The 19,240-nt window shown below is 42.3% G+C and overlaps 1 protein-coding gene and 1 long non-coding RNA gene across 7 annotated transcripts in view; both read left to right on the forward strand.

Annotated features, from left to right (window-relative positions):
- Window positions 1-4: 4 nt before the first annotated feature.
- On the forward strand, window positions 5-6,121 carry LOC130543088 (uncharacterized). The gene is made up of 3 exons (XR_008958120.1): window positions 5-122; window positions 2,934-3,071; window positions 3,344-6,121. It is a non-coding gene; the product is annotated as an uncharacterized LOC130543088 (long non-coding RNA).
- A 2,941-nt stretch (window positions 6,122-9,062) lies between these two features.
- Window positions 9,063-19,240, forward strand: part of MYOF (myoferlin) — a 158,832-nt gene continuing 148,654 nt past the window's right edge. For 5 of the 6 annotated variants that reach the window (XM_026481667.4, XM_057308897.1, XM_057308898.1 and 2 more), the window contains exon 1: window positions 9,145-9,311. In XM_026481667.4, coding sequence (XP_026337452.2) covers window positions 9,224-9,311 — 88 coding nt within the window. In that variant the 5' untranslated portion in view covers window positions 9,145-9,223. Of the gene's footprint in view, window positions 9,312-19,240 lie in introns of all 6 variants that reach the window. The other variant, XM_057308896.1, reaches the window with a different exon arrangement.

Below are 19,240 nucleotides of genomic sequence, written 5' to 3' on the forward strand. Positions count from 1 at the left end.
CTGAGGGAGCTGTGGCAGAGGCGGGACCGAGGACGAAACTCTTTTCCCTGGGTCGGCAGTCCTATTCTGGGGCTTTCCCTGGGCTTTTCTGAAGATTCAGACCTCAGGCTCGGTGTTTCTTTGTAAGGAGCTGATTTGTGTTTGTCTGCTTTGGGGATGAAGCACATTACTGTGTTCAGTGAGCTAAACCCACTAACTGAACTCGGACTAACTCGTTATCCCTGGGCATACTTTGCCCTTCTAGGTACCAGTTTTGCCCGTTATAGAATGGGAGACTGCATTCCCTAAGGGAGGACAGCCCGTCTTCCCATTGGGCTGAACCTTTCTCCTGCCAAAAGTCAGGGGTGGAGTGCTGGGGAGTGTAGCAGGTGGGTGAACTGATAGGCACGCCCAGACTGAACTCAGATTATGAGTCCTAGAGGAGACTAGGCAGACGCTTGCTTCAGATTGCTGCCCTCTGGCTTGATGTCTACAGGTCAAGTCTGGGTCATGCTTAGCCACTTTAGGGGCTTTATTGCTAAAACGAAGAGGCAAGAGTGTTTGAAAGAGCCTAACCTTTCTCTCTTAGACGAAGTGTAAACTTACCCTCTGGTAAATTTACTTACTAAAAGGATACAGTAGCAAAACGTCCTAGGAAAGCAGTGTTAACTGCTATGGTTAACTCTAGATTAGGACTGCTTTTAGCTCCTGACTGTCTCTTACTGGATGTGTGATCTTAAATAAGTTATTTAACCTCCCTGAGCCTGGGCTTCCTCATCTGTAAAACAATGCGAATAGTATCTACCCTATAGAATAGATGTAAGAATTACATGGGAGAATCTGTGTAAAATGCTTGCCATTTAGTAAATGCTCAACTGACATTAGCCATTATTACACAAGAAGCAACAAACCCCTAACATAAAAATATTTATGTAACTAAATAAAATGGATGAGAAGCTGTGTAGAGAATTTTAAAGAATTTTTTTTTTTTAAACACAGGAAGATAACGTTTGGATCCTGCTTCGAAGGAACTCACAGTTCTGATGGAAAAGTGAATAGAATTGGGCTCTTTCACATCTGTTGTGTTGAAGTATAAGATGGGATTGGGGTGGGAGGATGTCATGGCAAAAGACAACAGTGAATGTTATGCATTGCCCACAGTTGAGGCAAGGGCAAAATTAGTTTCCATAGAAATTTGCAAAAATTCTTAGAGTGACAGAGAAAGAAATCACCTCACTCAGTTTTGAGCCAAATGGGGAGTAAAGAAGGGAGGGAGCTGGGGGGACTGTGTGAAGAGGGCTGGCACCCGGCACACCGGTAGCTTGGTGCCTGGTGCCTGGGCCTGCTGGGCCAGACACCGCAATTACACATCTGCTCCCAGGCCCCTCTCTTCTGGTGGGAACTCCCCCTGTGACTGGGGACCCCTGAGGAAGAAGAGCAGGCAGAAGGCTCATTGGCCCCATGGCTTGTTTAATTTTGTAATTGTCATTATTAGACCTGAAAAGTCAATGTTTGCTCTTAGCAGATAGGTGCTGCCAGGCATGAAGTGTGAGGAGCTGTAGTTTGTGTAAGGCCTCACAAAATTGCTAGTACTTTGATGTTGACAGCTTAGTCTGAGGGATCATAGGGCAAGGACTCAAACAGAAATGTAACAGCCAAGCAGACTGGATCTTTATTTCAGCAGGTTAGCTCGTTTTCATCCCAGTAGGAAAATCTTGAGAAACCAAAACAGTACCAAAAGCTTGCTGAATGTGTTCAGCCATCATAAAAGGAAATAGTGGAGCTGTTCTGCATGAATATAATCAACACCTTTGAAAGATTAGGTCTTCCAAAAGGATGCTGATGAATGGCCGGAGCCTCACCAGCAGATACATCTGTGTTTTCCAATACAGCTTTCTGCAGTGATGGAAAACTTCCTTCTGCTCTGTCCAATATGTAGCACCAGCCGCGTATGTGGCAACTGTGATTGAGGAACTGAATTTTTAATATTATTTAATTGTAATTTAAAAACTGGTAGTTGATTCAGTTATTGGAAAACTTTTAAGTATGTTTGGAACAACTTGGCTATGCAAACCTTTTTTTTCAACTGTAAATTTTATGAAATCTACATACAGATGTATTTCTAATGAAAATTTTGTTTCTGAATTGAGCTGTGTGAAATACACAGCAGATTTCAAAGACTAAGAATTTTAAAAAAGAACGTAAAGTACTTCACTAGTACTTTTTTAAAATTATTACATGCTGAGATGGTAATATTACAGATATATTGGGCAAAATAAAATATATTAAAATTAATCTCACTATGACTGTTTTTTACTTTCTTTACTTTAGAAAATTCAAAATGATAAATGTGGCCTCTGTTACATTCCTATTCGACTGACACATACTGACACTTCAGTATGCACACAATAAATGTTCTTTAAATGCAGGAAGAGAAGGACCAAGTAAATTCTTGCCTCCTTCCAATCCAATTTCCCTTCAGTAGGGATTTTTTTGGAATAATGCAGATCTAATCATGTCACACATTCCCCAACACAAACAGTAAAAACATTTTATTGGCCCACCTTTGTTCTTGGCATAAAACAACAAACAAATCCCCAATTTGTTTTCTCAGGCTTAGCAGGGCTAGACTGACCTCCCCAGCCTGGTCTCAAACCAGCCACACTAGACACCTTTGATTCCTTGACCAGGCAGCATTTTTCCTGCCTCAGGGCCTTTTCACAAGACTTTTCCCATCTTTATGCTCCCACTATTATCTCTTTTCCCTTTCAGATCTCTGCTTGATCCTCACTGCCTCAGGGAAGGCGTCCGGCCTGCCAGAGAAGGGGATTTCCTCTCTTTACAGCCTACTTCTTCAAAGCATTCACTGTAGTTATAATTCCACATTTCTTAGTCATTCTTTGTTTTAAGGAATTTTTATATATTTTTAAAGATTTTATTTATTTATTTGACAGAGAGAGCACAAGCAGGCAGAGGGAGAGTGAGAAGCAGGCTCCCTGCTGAGCAGAGCCCTGGGCTCCATCCCAAGACTCTGGGATCATGACCTGAGCTGAAGACAGCTGCTTAACCGACTGAGCCACCCAGGCGCCTCTGTAAGTGATTCTTTGATTGGTGTCCTTTTCCTTCACTAGACTGCAAACTCCTTGAGGAATTTGTCTGATTTCACTCACCACTATATCCTCAGCACCCACCATCACAGTGCTTGAACAAATTAGAAAGTTAATAAATATTTGCCCTATGAATGAATGAATGAATGAATGAATGAATGAACGAACTGATCTGGCCATCCTCTGCCCTAGACTACTGTAGAGAAATAGATAAATTCTTTACTCTCCTCCTTTTTGTAATCAATATTCATTAACAGGTACAAAAAGCCTCATTTTTGAGCCCAGCACCTTCTCAGCGTCCACCCACTGCTCTTTCCTGGATTAGAAGAGTTCATGCATGGTCAGCCAGGAAGCGCTGCATTCTAAATCGGTAAATAAGGAGACACCCTTAGCATTTAGCTGAGATCAAAGCAGCCCTAACAGTAAGTAACATGTTTGAAAGCCATTTCCTGGCCAGGTTGGGCAGATTGTTCCTGCTGACGAATCTCATTTAGGAGAGTTGGTTCTCAGTTCGTGGTACATTCTGTTTGAAGAGAGCAGCTCCTTGGGCACTGACTGCTCTGCCTGTTTTAGCTCCTTTTAAATTAATTTTCAATCTGTGGGGTTATTAAAATGTTTCATTTGTATCAAGAGTATTGGTATGTAATACAATCATTTTGCTTCCGGGCTGAAGAATGCATCTCTAGTAAGTCCCCACTGCCACTAAGGCATGGTGTTAAGGAGGTGGGGGTGTGGGTCTAGAGGCAGACTGCCTGTGTTCACACCCTGGTTCCACTCACTGTGAGAACTTGGGCACTGCTTAACCAAATTAGGCCTCAGTTTCCTCATCTGTAAAACGGGGGTGATAAAATAGTACTTATCCCATAGGATAGGGCAGTGGAAGGATTAAATGAGACAAAATAAAATGCTTAGGGTAGCATCTGGCACATAGTGAGCAATCATTAGATGTTAGCTGTTATTAACAGAACAAAGAAGCCTCTCTGAGCAGGTGCCCACCTAGGCTCACTGCTCCACTGTTTCACCTCACACGTGATGTTCCGCCAACATCGAATGGCTTGAAATTTCTAATGCTCACCACGTGTATTTGTTTAATTCTATTTCAGATCATACATATGTCGATTTAACCGTTAACACACACATCCCTGACTTAACAATTTTTCAGCTTTACGGTGGTGCAAAAGCGATATGCATTCAGTAAAAACCATGCTTTGAATTGTGATCTTTTCCCAGGCTGGCACTATCCGGTACCATCCTCTTTCATGAAGCTGGGCAGCCGCAGTGAGTTGCAGCTCCCAGTCATCCACACCATCCCAAGGGCCAGCAACCCATACAACTTACAGCCATTCTGCTCCCACATAACTGTTCTGCTTTTCACTATCAGTACTGTATCCAAGAAATTTCATGAGATAGCCAACACTTTGTGTTAAGTGATTTTGCTCAACTATATGCTCATGTAAGTGTTCTGAGCATGTTTGAGGTGGGCTAGGCTAAGCTATGATGTCTGGTAGGCTAGGTATATTAAATGCATTTATGGTATTTCATGTATAAAATATAAATATCAACTTAGGATATTTTCAGCTTAGGATGGGTTTATTGAGATGTAACTACACTGTAAGTTAAGGAAGATCTGTACTCAGTCCAGCTGCCACCTCCTCCAGGAGCCTACCCTGCTTGCCCTCACCTGAGCTTTTAGACAACTATCTTCTTTGTCTCCCTCTATCATTGCACTCACCCAGATGGGCTATAATTATCTGTGAATTTCTTGCAGAGAGGACATGTGTCTTATTCATCTTTGTAGTTGGCATTGTGCTTGGCACCAAATAGACTTCTACTAGCTGTTAGCTGAATACAGACACATGTCCATGCATAAATGAAGACTCTTACAGAAGGATGATTAGGAGGCATTTGTTGATGAGGAATTGTTTTTTTACATAAAAGTGAGCACAAGGCTTAAAATGATTCCACTTTTCCCTGGTCTTTTTTTTTTTTTCCCTAGGTTTATTTTAGAATACGTTCATAGTGAGTTGGAGAAGTTCGGATTCATTCCTATTTTGTGTTTAGCTCCTCAATTGCCTTGAATAATGACAATATAATGGTGCCAAGTGTTATAAAATACCTTGTCCCCTCCTGCCCCCCATGTAGACTTAGTCACTGCCAGGTGCTTTTTTAAAGAAACAAAATTTAAATATACTATATATTAAGTTATTTAGAAGTCACATTTACTGCTATGCAAAACTCTATAATTAAACTACCAAAAATAGTATTTTTGTTCTAAAAATCATTTTAGTTATCAACTGAAATAATTCTTTAAGAAGTATTTCAGGAGAGAGTCGTAACAATGGACCTCTGTGCATGCCAGTTTGCCGTTAGGTAATACCTAAGATTCTGAACTCTGTTATTGGAATAAGATATTATGACTTTATCTTCATTTCTCTTTCACTAACCTCTCTTTCCAATCCTATTACTTGGCTCCTCGCATCAAGATTTTCCGCTAAGACTCCCCTCTCTTCTATTTCTTTTTCTCTGCCCAAAGCAGTAAATGATAGACACGTGAGACCTGGCATGTGGTCCCCACTAGCTGTAGAGTTCTGCCAGGTCAGAACTTGGGCTTATTCTCCACTGAAGTGCCAGCACAGACCCCCCAACCCCCCAGAAACATAGAAACAGACCCACACACATCTACCCATCTCTTTTATGACCTATATTTGGAGATAGGACAAACTTTTCATGAATGGTATTGGAGCAATTGGATATTCATATTTGAAAAAAATGAAATGTGACCTCTGACCTTGAACATGACACATAATCAATTACAAGTGTACTATAAATCTAAATGTGCACGATGAGGGGCGCCTGGGTGGTGCTGTCAGTTAAGTGTCCGACTCTTGGTTTTGGGTCAGGTTGTGATCTCAGGGTCATGAGACTCTGCGCTCGTGGCAGAGTCTGCTTAAGGAGTCTCTCTCTCTCTCTTCCTCTGCCCCTCCCCTCCACCCCCAAATAAATAAATAAATAAATAAATAAATAAATAATCTTAAAAAAATAAATGTGCAAGATGAAACAAAATGCTTCTAGCAGATAATATTGAAGAATATCTTCATGATCCCAGGGTAGGAAAGGATTTCTTAATATGAAAAATATATTAATCATAAAAGAAATACTGATAAATTCAATTGTATTAAAATTACAACCCACAAGGGACATAACAGCTCCTGTAAATTAGTAAGAAAAACACAGAGAACTCAATAGGAAAGTTGGCAAAAGATTTGAACAAGCACTTCACAAATTAGGACAGGTAAATATGAAAAGGTATTCAACCTCATTAGTAACCTGAAAAATGCAAATTAAAGCTCCAGTGAAATATTATTTATAAGCTCACCAGATGGGCAAACATGGAAAAATCTAATACTGCCACCTACATGAGCAGGAGTTCTCACACACTGCTCATGAAACTTTAAATAGTACAACAGCCAGGGAAAACAATTTTTGAATTACCCACTAATTCTGTAGAAATGCATATGCCCTTTGATACAACAATTCCATTCATAGGTTAGATCCTAAATGTGTTCATGCACATTTGTAGCAGGAAACATGCACAAGCATGTTCACAGTAGCCCTGTTTGTAATAGACCCGAACTCTGGATAATCCAATGTCCATCAAAAGTAGAGTGGATTAATAAAATGAATGAAATGAAATGCTAAATAGCAAAGAGTAAACAAAGTAGTTACATGGATGGCTCTCAAAATGTAATGTTGAAGAAAATAAGCCAAATACAAAACAATTCATACTATATGATTCCATTTCTACGAAGGTCATAATATATCAAAGAATTCTTTCTGTATGAATATAGGTATGTGTGTATTACATACATAGATTTGTATATGTTTGTATACAAAGTTTGTAATATATAAGATAATTCATATTCTCATATAAAGGTCATAATCAAAGGGGTAAACACTATAAAGAAAAGAACAGAAATTATTACCATAAAAATCAAGATAGTGGTTACCTCTGGGCAGAAGGAGGTGGATATGACATATAGGATAAATAAGGGGTTTCTGGACTGCGGGCAATGTTCTCTATCCTGACCTAGATGTTCGTTTGTTAAATGGTCACATTTATGTTCTATGAATTTTTCTGTAATATATTTCACAATGAAAAGGAGAAATAAAAACCAGCCAAACAAAATAACCATAATTTTGCCTATATTCCACCAAAATATAAACTATTTAGTCTGTGTGTCTAAATATATTTAGTCTAATATAGTCTCTTTGTCAATAATGTATATAGCATTGTTCATTGGTTGTTTATATAAGCAGTTGAGAAGCTCACTGAGACAGAATTCCTGTAGATAAACCAAGCTTTTTCAATGCACTTGAAGTGTTTGCTTACAAATGGTCTTTTCGGGTGTGTGTTCAAAAGTAGAAGGAACCCTGTGCTCTTTTGCCCTAAGTTTTTGGCCTTTTCTTCTGAAACAGTGAGATCCTGATTTAAAGCCAACTTGCATTAGAGGAAATGCTATGAAATCACATCCCAGCATGAAAGTCTGGCTGTGTACGTGTGTGCCTTAGTGCGTGCTCTGTGCCAAGGCCCCACACTAAGACCTTTATCTTATGACAACTCTACCTTCACCCTTACCTCATAGATGAGATAACTGCAGAAGGATGGGGGGAGTGGTTAGAAACTTGCAAGGTGACATAGCTCAGAAATGGTGAAGCAGGGATCCGTACTCAGGTCTGGCAGGCTACTAACCCCAGGCATCCTCTAGGAATCTTACTCGTGGTCAGACTACACCGACTAACAAACCCTCAGGGGCACTAGATTGTTTGTTTGACCAGACTGTAGTCAGCTCCTCTGAACCTTCCCCTGGGCCCATCTGTGCACTTCCTTGTAAAAGTCTGTTTAACCAGAACCCCCCACCCTCCGTATCTGATCACTCTTGATTCCTGATGGGGTTTCTCATCCTCCCCAGTCACCCAACTAATGTCTGGTCATCCTGATCTACCTTCAGCAAGAATCCTGTTAGGTCTGTTTAACCAAAACCACCATTCCCCCTGATGTTTCTTCCTAATAATTTCGCATCCACTGGCCCCCACACTGCCTATAAATTCCCGCTTGCCCACGCTGTACTCGGAGTTGAGCCCAATCTCTCTCCTCCACTACAAAATTCATTGCAGTGGTCCCTATAGCTATCGCGATGGTCTCCTTCCTTTGAATAAAGTCTTACCATGCTTTAACAAGTGTCCCTGGATTTTTTTTTCTTTAGCAAAGGAAGGGAAGACACTGCTGGGGGTTAGCTCTGAAAAAGTGGAGAGCCACTTCTCCATTTCCATTGAAGACTGTTAGCACGTTTTGATGGACCAGGAAAACCTAAGTGCCCAGCTGTCAGCGCTTAAGGATTTTTGAAGAAATCCCATGCTGAATTCTTTTGTAAACCAAAAGATCAGCCCCCAATCCACCAATTTTGCAAATCCATGTATTACGGCCTCGGGATTGGATTTACTTGCAATAAACTCAGTTATTCCTCTGCCATCCAACAGGGGGCACCCTTTAACTGATTTTTTTTTTTAAACACTTCTAAATCGTTGCTGAGTGGGTGTGTTCGACAGCATGAGAGAAGAAACAGCAAAAATTAAAAAAAATTAAAAAATTAAAAACTTAAGTGAAGCTTTAAAACTCCATGAAGCTCAGAAAAGAATGAAAAGGGATAGTGGAAACCCAATCAATTCGGTTTCACGATTTTTTGCTAAAAGGCAGCAGCGTCGTGGTGGTCTTCTGACCTGGCCGCATTTATTAGCGCCAACCCACTTCGGTTTCATTTGTTGCACATAATTATTTTTAGTTGAGGTTTGGTCCTTTTCGCTTCCACATTTCCCAATTCATAAACGGGTGCCTGCGGCACTGCGGGGGCCCCGGGAGTTGGGGTGTCAGTTTACACGTAGCCTTCGGTACACAATCCGTCAGAGATCCACCCATTTGCCTTTCCCCCTGCGCTCCGAACTGAAGAGATCTGCCTTCCCCCTTCCCCCTCCTCCCTCCCCTCCCCTCCCCCTGCGGTGTGGTGCGGCGCTCCCAGAGCCCCAGCGCAGACTCTGCTCAACTCCGTTTGCTGGAACTTGCTTTCCGCCCAGGAAGAGCCATGCTTCGGGTGATAGTGGAATCTGCCAGCAATATCCCTAAAACGAAATTTGGGAAACCGGATCCTATTGTTTCTGTGGTTTTTAAGGGTAAGGAAAGTTTTCTTCTTTTTCTCAGGTCCTGTTGTGGAATGTGAAGTCTCGTGGGTCACACTCTGACAGTCTGCCTTTAGTCGACAGATACAGCGAAGCCTCTCTGGCTTTTGCTAGTGTGTTACCTGTGCAGGTGAGGGGAGAGGACCCATTTCCGTGGAAGGCATTACATTTTCCCCAGGGTTTTAGACTCATGGAATGAGTGGATGTTTTAACTCTAATAATGTGATTTCTGTAAACCCATGTAGGGAAAAATTTGTTGATCCCTAAGTTTTAAGTTTCAGAAAGGCCCGTGTTGGTTCAAAGTAAGTTTCAGCAGTCTTGTATGCATTTTTATTGTCTCTGCTTTCGAGAAATGGATGACAGAGGAAAAAGTGTAGTTAAGTTGTTCCAGGTACCATTATTCCATAAAACAGCCCACTCACTGCCGCTTCTTCGCCGACTTCTGGGAGCTGGGGTGAAATTACTTCGGATTAGTTTGCTTTCATGTTGTTTTGTCCTGTTTTGTAATTGTTCTTCATCTCTCCAAACTTGGAGAGTGTGTGTTCCATACTTTTGTGTGTGTCCCATAGCTTTTAAATTGCTCATAGAGGAAAGATCTCTGAATAAAGCAAGTCTGTAGTTTGGGCATCTGCTTAGGTCTTGCTGAATAACCTTGGGCAAGTGACCTCATTTCTCAGGATGTCTGTTCTCTTTTCTGTAAAATCAGTGAGGAGGGTTTAGATTAGATCATCTTTACAAGGCCTACCATAATTCCAAAAGTTTATTCTTTTATGACACTGGATTACAGTGGAGGGGGACAGGAGTGGCTAGAGTGACGGCTTACTCCCAGGCATTGTAAGTGACTCCAGTTTTGCTTGGGGTGATGTGTCTAAATCTGAGTTTAGGAGCTTTATCATTTTCTGGTTGTCCAAGGTCACTGATAAGATTGCCAGCTCACTTCTTGGCAGGAGGGAGGAGAGCCAGAGGGGAAGACAGAGAAAGTAGGAGCCTTGATGGGCACAGGGTTCCTGACCACGCCTTTGACCACACCTCGAGCATTTCTCTCTTCCTCCAGGAACCAACTACTTCTGCCTTCCAGTTTCTGGTTTATCTATGCCTTTCTCCTTTCTTTAGTCTGTTTTATCTCTCTATTTCTCTTATCAAACCTTTCTCTATAAGGATGAGCAAGAAAATGAAACAAATGAAACCCAAAGCTGTCAAATGGTTTAGTTTAAAAAAAAAAAGAGAGAGAGAGAGAGATTAGAAGGCAAAAGTTCAATTCTTAAAAGGCAATGTGATTTGAGAATCTGGTTGGTGAATATCATGTAGTCATGTTACGACAGTGTTCACTTGCACGTATTAGTTGCTTTTAAGTCTTTTGTTTTTCCTTGAAGTAATTGCGTAATAGGGACATAACATGAAAAGTTTGTACCTTCACCATTGACATGTAAAGACATGTAAAAATATATTGGGTTCAGCCTGGTGATGTCATTATTTAAGGCAAGTCATACAGATTATAGAGGAATAGAATTTAACACTGGATTGAAATCTGACTTATATTTTGTCTTCCTTGTATATGCAGCATTGGTCAAACTTTTAAATGACTAAAAATATGCTTGAGGCTATCAACATAAGCACTCAGTGGAAAGTGGAAAACTTCAGATAAATTGGACAAATGTAGTCTGTCCAAACAATTATATTTACTAGATCCTTTAAACTTGAGTCTCTTTTCCAGTCTCCTTTGGTTCTGCAAACTAGGTGGTAGAGTCAGTCAGTCATTCATCTGACAAGCAACCTGACAGCAGAAACAACTCTGAGCTCAGAGTAGGAAGGCCCAGACTCTGGCTGATATTTCCTAAATGACCCAGATTTACCACCCAGGCCTCCAGTTTCTGAGCTGTGGAATGATGGGCACTGATCTCCTTGAGGTTCCTTCTGGCTGTCAGGTTCCATGTGTTGCTCTCATCAAGATGTGGAAGGCAGAGCCTCAGGTACTGGAGCAGATGCAATAACAGAAATGGCCTATTTCTTCCTCTCAGTCTCTTTCATAAACTCTGGTGAAGGCAGACCCTTTCAGGTATGCCTCCCAGTTTTGACACTGTGTATAATTAAGTAACATTAAGTGCTGACAGAACTCAGGATGCTTATTACAGTGATATGTCCACCTGAGGGAGCAGGGAGTAGAGCTAGATGGGCTTCACAGTGTGGTGTTCCGGGGTGAAGTGTGGAGAAGAAGAGGGAAAAGCCCTAAGAGAAGATCAAAGAAAGCCCCCATGTTTACCGAAATGTGTAAAATTCTGACCCGTGAGTACATAAAATGGCAAGGTCAGGGCAAAAACCAATTCTCCTCCAACTCCAAGATGGTAGGAAGGATGTCCAGGTGATGGGTGTTAGGGGTGATGACTGACTGTATAGACCCCAAGGCCCCGTGAGACTGTAGTTACGCTGTAGTAGAGAATGTGCTGCACTGCCAACCAACTGGTTTAGAGTTGACCTCAGTCTTTTGTGTTACAGCCTCTCCTGAGGTTGACTACCGAACTTCTTAGGACCTGGTAGGAGCCAGGAGGATTTGGGAGTTACCGGAGTCCTTGAGAGAATGTCATGGATGTTTCGCAGTGCAGGAGTAGGTTATGAAAACAATGAAGCTTATTTGATTTTTCACATCGTTAGGGTGCACCAGCTTCTGGAAGTTATCCCTGAATCTTCAGGCCAGAGCATCTGCAGGCCAGAGGTGGCCATTCTCTCGAGTTCCATGCAGAGAGCCAGGCTATGAAGCTGAATCTGGCTAAGATTAGATGGGATGGATGCCTAAGGCTTCTCTCAACTCCAAGACTTCATGATTCCCCCAATATAACAAGCTTAAACATTTTTTTAAAAATAATATTTAAGACTTTTTTAATTAAAAAAAGAATGTAATGTAAAAACAAAACAAAAATGCAGAAGGGATTATACAACTCAAAAGTAAAAATCCTCACCACATTCCTCCTATTCTTTCTTTCTGGCCTTTCTTACTACCTAGGAATAACTAGTCAGAACAGTTTGATTTGAATTCTTCTTGACTTTTTGCTATAGACATGGAAGTTGTTGCAACACCTCCCTGTTAGCCGTGTTCCTGCTGCAGTGGATACTCTTACAGTGCATATCTTTGTGAGTGTGTGGATTTCTGAAGGACAGATTCTCTTTTTTGTTGTCGTTGTCTTTTTGTGTTGTGGCGTTGTTTTTGGTTTTTTGGTTTTTTTCTTTTTTCTCTTAAAGATGGTTTTGCTGGTTATTGCCATGTATTCTATTTTCCCTTTGGCTCATCTCTTGCTTTGGTGTCAAATGTTGTAGCATTAGACTGATGGGGAGGAAATTTTCTTGCAGTCCTTAATATTGCTATGCTTTTACAATGTGACAACATTGCGTTCATATGAAACATCCAGCTCCTAGGGTGCATAATTGTTGCAATGATCGCATTTTTCTCATTCCATCCTTATGATATTGTCCATTTCATTAGCCAGAATTTTCTGTTCTGGTCTTGTGTAGATCATTGTCTTGTGAAATGGCTATTATCCAAATGGTCACCAAATAATTGTCACATTATTACCTATCTTTCCAGATGCCTGTTATGTCATTTGGACATGTTTTTGGAGTGAATTTCTAGAGATTTCTAGGACGTCCTTTCAAAGAGCTTAATCAATTTTGTAGTCTTAAGGAAATCGCTTGACCACTCTGAGAACCCTTTCTCTTTCTTCTTCTGAAAAATGGAGTTTTAATGGCTTATCTGAAGGGGAGTAGATCTGTAGAGATACCCCAAGGCTGGGATTTATGCAATAGAGAATTTTCTGACTATTTTAAGCAAAAAAAGCAGTTTGCTATTTGAAAATTTGCAGTTAAATTTTTTAAAATAACCTTTTAAATAAGCAGAAAAGCTATGAAATTCCATGTAAGAAGAATGAAGTATGATGGGGGAAAGATCCAGTGGGTCTCATTCGCTGTCATCTGTGAAGGCAGCTGGGAAGCAGTCCACATGGTAACTTGGTTTACCCAGATACGGCATAGGACTACTCAAGAAGATTCCCACAGGTTCAGCTGACAATCATGCCATGCTGGTACTCCCATAGAACCACTGTCCTGCGTTTACTAAACACTCAAGAAAGCAGAACTGTTAAATCTGCTGAGTCATTTCCCTCATTTCCGGGAGTGCAGAGCTTGGAGAATCACACCTAAGGAAGGTGGCCCCACTCTGTTGAATGAAGCATGGGATCTCTCAGAGGTATACTTAACCAAAGGCACATTTTACAGGCTCTCAGTCATTTACAAAACGACAAATGCCTTTTAAAAATGAATTAATGTGGTTTTTTCTTCCCCTCTCCTACAACATCTCTTACTTACATGCATGCCCTCAAGGCATGCCCGAAGTTGCTGGTTTGTCTGGTTTAGGTTTACTGGTGAGTTTCTCCAACCCCATGGGATTCAGCCCTGCCAAAAAGGAATGATATTTTTATATCCTCTGCAGCCCCTACCATATCATCGATGTTGAATACACACTTTATATGTTGACCATGGAAGCAAGAGCTGGCAGGAGATTTGAGACAACTTAGTGCAATAAAGTCATTGATTCTTGGTCCTGAAAGGGACCATCAGAAGTCTGCCAATCTCCCTTCTTTCAGGAAGAATTAAACTTAATATTCCCTAAGGTGCTTTGTGGATGAAGCTTGGCAAAGGGTCACTTCACACATTCCTTTTTTTTTTTTTAAGTTTATTTGTTTAAGTAATCTCTACACCCAACGTGGGGCTCGAACTCATGACCCTGAGATCAAGAGTCACATGCTCTTCCAATTGAGCCAGCCAGGCAGCTCTGCACATTCCTGAACACTGAGCATAATCAATTCCTAGCACGTGTTACCCAGGGGCAGATCAGTGGTGTAGTAATTTTTGCATTCCTGATGCAGCAAGGAAAATGTGAAGCTGTTAAGCTTTTAAGGTGAAAATTCATACATGAACTATTCAGTGGCCTATAATGCATAATGCATGTGCCATGACATGGTAATGATCGCCTGTCCTTGGTGTAGTTTCTATTGAACAATTGTCCTGTTGAGTAGGGGTGTGCTGTGAGTGGCTCTGAACACTCAGAAACAGCTGCTTGGACAACTGGCACCTTAAGATTTATCAGCCAACTTAGCATTAGGTGTTTGGTTGCAAAGCCTATTGTGCATTAGTGTGCAAAGGCCCTGGGCTTTGGAGCCAGGGAGGCCTGAATAAAAATCCCCCATTTCCCATCCTTTTTTTCCTATGTGTTCATGGGCAAATGAATTAAAATTTTCAGCTTCGGTGTTCTTAACAACATCTACTACTTTATAGGGTTGTCTGAGGATTAAATGAATATACATGTGAAATTGCACATGGGAACCCTAAATTTCTTTCCCCATTTGATAGCATTTGCTTTTATGGAGATCTGTAAGTACCAGAAAGTGTGTGAGAAATAAGCCTAGAAAAATATACATAGCATGGTTTGGTCTTCTAGGCCTAGGAAATCACTGAGTTAGAACACAAGCATGAGATACAAACCAGAAGATGTATGGAATTGCAATGTGAGAGCAGACAGAAGAGGAATAAGCTCTGTGGGGAAGTATCACTTGACTCGGTCTTAAAGGATGAGGAGATTGGATGGAAAAAATGAGAAGACATGCCAGGCTTCAAAACAGCACAGAAAGGCTAGGGAGCCATGGGCTTGTGTGGTGAGGTGGACAGAGGGTAACCAGTGTGGTTAGGGATTGCACTTTACTCGTAAACCAGTGGGGAGACACTAGGCAGCATTGTGGAAGACAGATTAGTACTAGTGAGGGTGACTAATGAGAGGTTTACTGGTTGAGGCAGATGCTTTGCAGGGCAGAGGGAGTTCATCCCAGGGCTAGAATGAGAAGGAAGGAACTCACATAAAAGATATTGAGAAAGCAGTCTGACTGAATTAAATAAGAAAACCACACTGGGCAGGCTCATTGGGCCATCCTTCCTCATACTCTTCTGTGAAATGGGCCTCAGGCTGCCCTCCTCCCAGCTGGAGTGTTCACTCTGTAGGTGAGTACAGGGCTGGGTGGGGTGGCACTGCAGGAGGCCAGTATGAGAACCTGAGCTACCTGAGACAGGAGGGAGGGTGCCCATGAAGAGAGAGAAGAAAGGCATAGAAGTAGAAAGTGAAAGGGAAGACAAATTTTGCTGTTTTCCCAAAGGCCACCGGGGAGTGTTTCTAACCAAGCTGAGCTGTGGTCTCATTCACATAAGGTCCTTCTCTCCCTACCTGGTTGGCCTGTCGGAAAGATGAGGTGTCATGGCCAGGAACTGCTTAATTGTAAGGAATACATCCCCACAAGCTTGCTCAAGTAAAGTGTGGTTTTGTCTTTTTGTTTTTGCCCCAAAGCTAGAGAGAAATCTCCCAGAATCTAAATTATGGTCTTCACAGGAGACAGAATTGTGTCAAGCAGGGTGGCGTTCGCTGTCTCTCCCCCAGGGACTATGGGACCTCATACTTCCCTTCCTCCCTGCACATGATGTCCATTTTCTCTTTGCACACTGGCTGCCTTCACAGAATCTCTTACTCCTACTTCTCTGTAATTGACAGCATGCATGGGGCTTTGGGTTACTATGGAGATGACTTGGTCCAGATTCTGTATCTCCTACAGCCTCGGTGTCTCTTCTTTGAGGAAAAGATACCAGTTGGCTCAGTTTTGGTCAGGTGTTCACCTGGTCCAATCAGCTGTGCCAAGGGATACAGACACACAAGACAGGTATCCCAGATGCCTCTACTACACAAGCTGAGCTTTGAGGGCCTAGACGTTGAACTACCTGGCCCACCTCCCTCCAGCTGGGGCATTTGATGCTTTGCCATCTTTAAGTTGCTATCTGACCAACCCCACTCCATCCTCTTCTTTCTGTAATCAACACAATACATGGAAAGTGATGAGTTTTGGACTGGGGAGACTAAGTTTCACTCTTGGATTTGTCATTGGGAACTAAATATTTTTGATCATATTTATTATCTAAATATTTCTGAGCCTTTATTTCTTCATCTATAAAACAAGGAGAATGATACATACCTCACAGGGACATTGTAAGGATCAACAATGATAAAATATCTAAAACACTATCATAGTGTCTGACACATAATACAGATCTTCCTCGACTTATGATGGGGTTACATCCCAATAAACCCATCATAAGTTGAAAATGCATTCAGTACACCTCAGCTACGAAACACCATAGCTTAGCTGAGCCTACCTTGAACATACTTAGATCACTTATATTAGCCTACACCATCTGGACAAAAGCATCTACCACAAAGCCTGTTTTATAATAAAGTATTGAATATCTCATGTAATTTATTGAATACTGTGCTGAAAGCAAAAAACAGAATGGCTGTCTGGGTGCAGAATGGTTGTAAGTGTATCAGTTGTTTGCCCTTGTGATTTTGTGTGTGCCTGGCAGCTGTGGCTCCCTGCCCCTGCCCAGCACCATGAGAGCACCATACCGCAGAGCGCTAGCCCGGGGAAACATCCAAATTCAGATTTCAAAGTGCATTTCTACTGAATGCGTATTGCTTTTGCACCATCATAAAGTTGAAAAAATTAAGTCGTGCCATCCCAAGTCAGGGACCATCTGTAGTTGTACAGCAAACACTCACTTCCTCCCCTTTTTATGTCCCCACTCCCTCTCCCACTGCTGGGGTGGGGCATACAAAACCCTGGGGGCCATCGGAGGGGTGGCCCAGGCTTAGATGAGAAATGGGACGCTTGGTAGCTGTGGGCGTACAAGCAGGTGGAAGGCAGAGCCAATGTCTGATTCGTCTGTGGGGACGCGCTGTAACCCCTCGACCGGGCTCATGATAGGTTCTTTGTTGTTGCTGTTGTTTTAATTATGGCTGAATGTAGACAGCATACACACGACCACTGTAATCATGTTTAAATGTACAGTTCCGTAGCATTAAGTACATTCATGTCCTTGTACTATCAGCACCGTCTTCAGCCCCCAGAACTTTTCATCTTCCCAAACTGAAACTCCGTACTCATTACATAATAATTCCTCATCCCCCACTGCCCCCACCCACAGCCCCTGGCAACTATCATTCTATTTTCTGTCTCTGTGAATTTGACTCTCTGGGTACCTCATTTGAGTGAAATCATTCGATATTTGTCTGTTTGTGGCTGGCTTATTTTACTTGGCCCTAATGTCCTCAAGGTTCATCTTTGTTGTAGCCAGGTGTCAGAATTTTTTCTCTTCTTTTTTTTTTTTTTTTAAGATTTTATTTATTTGAGAGAGAGCTAGCAAGAGAGAGCACGGGCCAGTGGGAGGGGCAGAGGGAGAGGGAGAAGGCAGCTCCCTGCTGAGCAGAGAGCCCAACGTGGGACTCAATCCCAGGACCCCAGAATCATGACCTGACCCAGAGGCAGACACCTAACCAACTGAGCCACCCAGGCGCCCCAGAAGTTTTTCTCTTCATAAGGCTGTATGTGTATGCCACATTTAGCTTATCCATTCATTCATCAATGGGCACTTGGGTTACTTCACCTTTTGGCTATTATGAGTAATACTGTTTTTGAGTTTCTGCTCTCAACTCTTTGGGGCATAAAAGCCCAAAGTAGAATTTCTGGGTCATGTGGCAATTCTATGTTTAATGTTTTGAGCCACCACTACGCTGTTTTCCATACTGACTGCATGATTTTACTAACATTCCCACCGGCAGTGTACAGGGTTCCAATGTCTCCACATCCTCACTGAACACTTACTTTCTGGTTTTGTTTTGTTTTGTTTTGTTTCCACAATGGTCATCCTAATGGATGTGAACATTGTAGATTCTTAGCAAATCCCTGTTGACTTGAATTTTCAACTTACACTTACCTCAGGAACTCAGAGTGAGGCTCTCTGCAGTGTAGTCTGCAGCCTCAGTGGCCAGCAGCAAGGCAGCCGTTCCATGATGAGAAGCCTGCCTGGCAGGGGCCCAGCAGCAGCCTGAGAGAGGCTGATGGCCTGTTAGCCAGTGGAGCTCTGGCTCTGTGATGTCTGCGTGGCCGAGGTCATGCCAAGAGCTATAGCAGAGCGGAAGGCAGATGGGAAATAGCCTTGGTCTCCTGAAGTGCCAGGCCTTCTGGTTGGTCTGGGCTCCCCAGGGCAGGGCTGGAAACAGAGGTCCTAACAGGTCCCTCCATATAAGTCTCTCCTAACATCCTATACTCCTTGGTGGCTCCTGTCGGAACACACAATTATGTATTGCTGGCTTACTTGACTTCTGTCTGCCACCTCCATCAGACAGTAAGCTTCATGAGGTCAGGGACGATCTCTTTCCCCAGCACCTAGCTTAGTGCTTGGCAGGTAGTAGATGAGCGATAATAAGTAGTTATCGAATGAATGGCTCTAGCTTCTCACCTCATTCACTCTGGTCGTGTTACCAGACCAAAGTGGGTCCCCTCCTTAGTGCATTATAGACAAAGACTACACCGTGTGGAGTTGCCTCTCAGTGTCATCTGCATTTGTACAAATAAGGAGATCATGGGAATAATTGCAAAGGCATGGGAGGCTCCTTTTATTAGGGCTTGGGATGAATATTCAGAGGGGGATTTTATCGTTAGAGTGAAGCTAAGCACTTTCTGGTTCATCTGCATACAGATCCTCAAATGTTTCTTTTCCTGTTTCAGCAATTCGTTCGTTAGCTTCTAAAAGGTGAAATTGACAGGCAGAAACTTCTGGGAGTTTCCTGAGCTCAGGAAGTCAGTCCTGAGTTCAGGGGGTCTATAGTGAATTCAAGGGCCAAGGGGTCTCCATGTGATAGTCAGGGTCTCACAGTCCAAAGGGACCAGATGGGACCAAACGGGACTGGATCCCTCTGCCCACAAACTACAAAACTGATCTTGAATACATAAGACTTCAGAGTTTCCACAGGCTGTTTGGGATCCATTAAGTTGCACCACAAA

The sequence above is a fragment of the Ursus arctos genome, unplaced genomic scaffold (genome assembly GCF_023065955.2).
Source record: "Ursus arctos isolate Adak ecotype North America unplaced genomic scaffold, UrsArc2.0 scaffold_7, whole genome shotgun sequence".
Lineage (NCBI taxonomy): Eukaryota > Metazoa > Chordata > Mammalia > Carnivora > Ursidae > Ursus > Ursus arctos.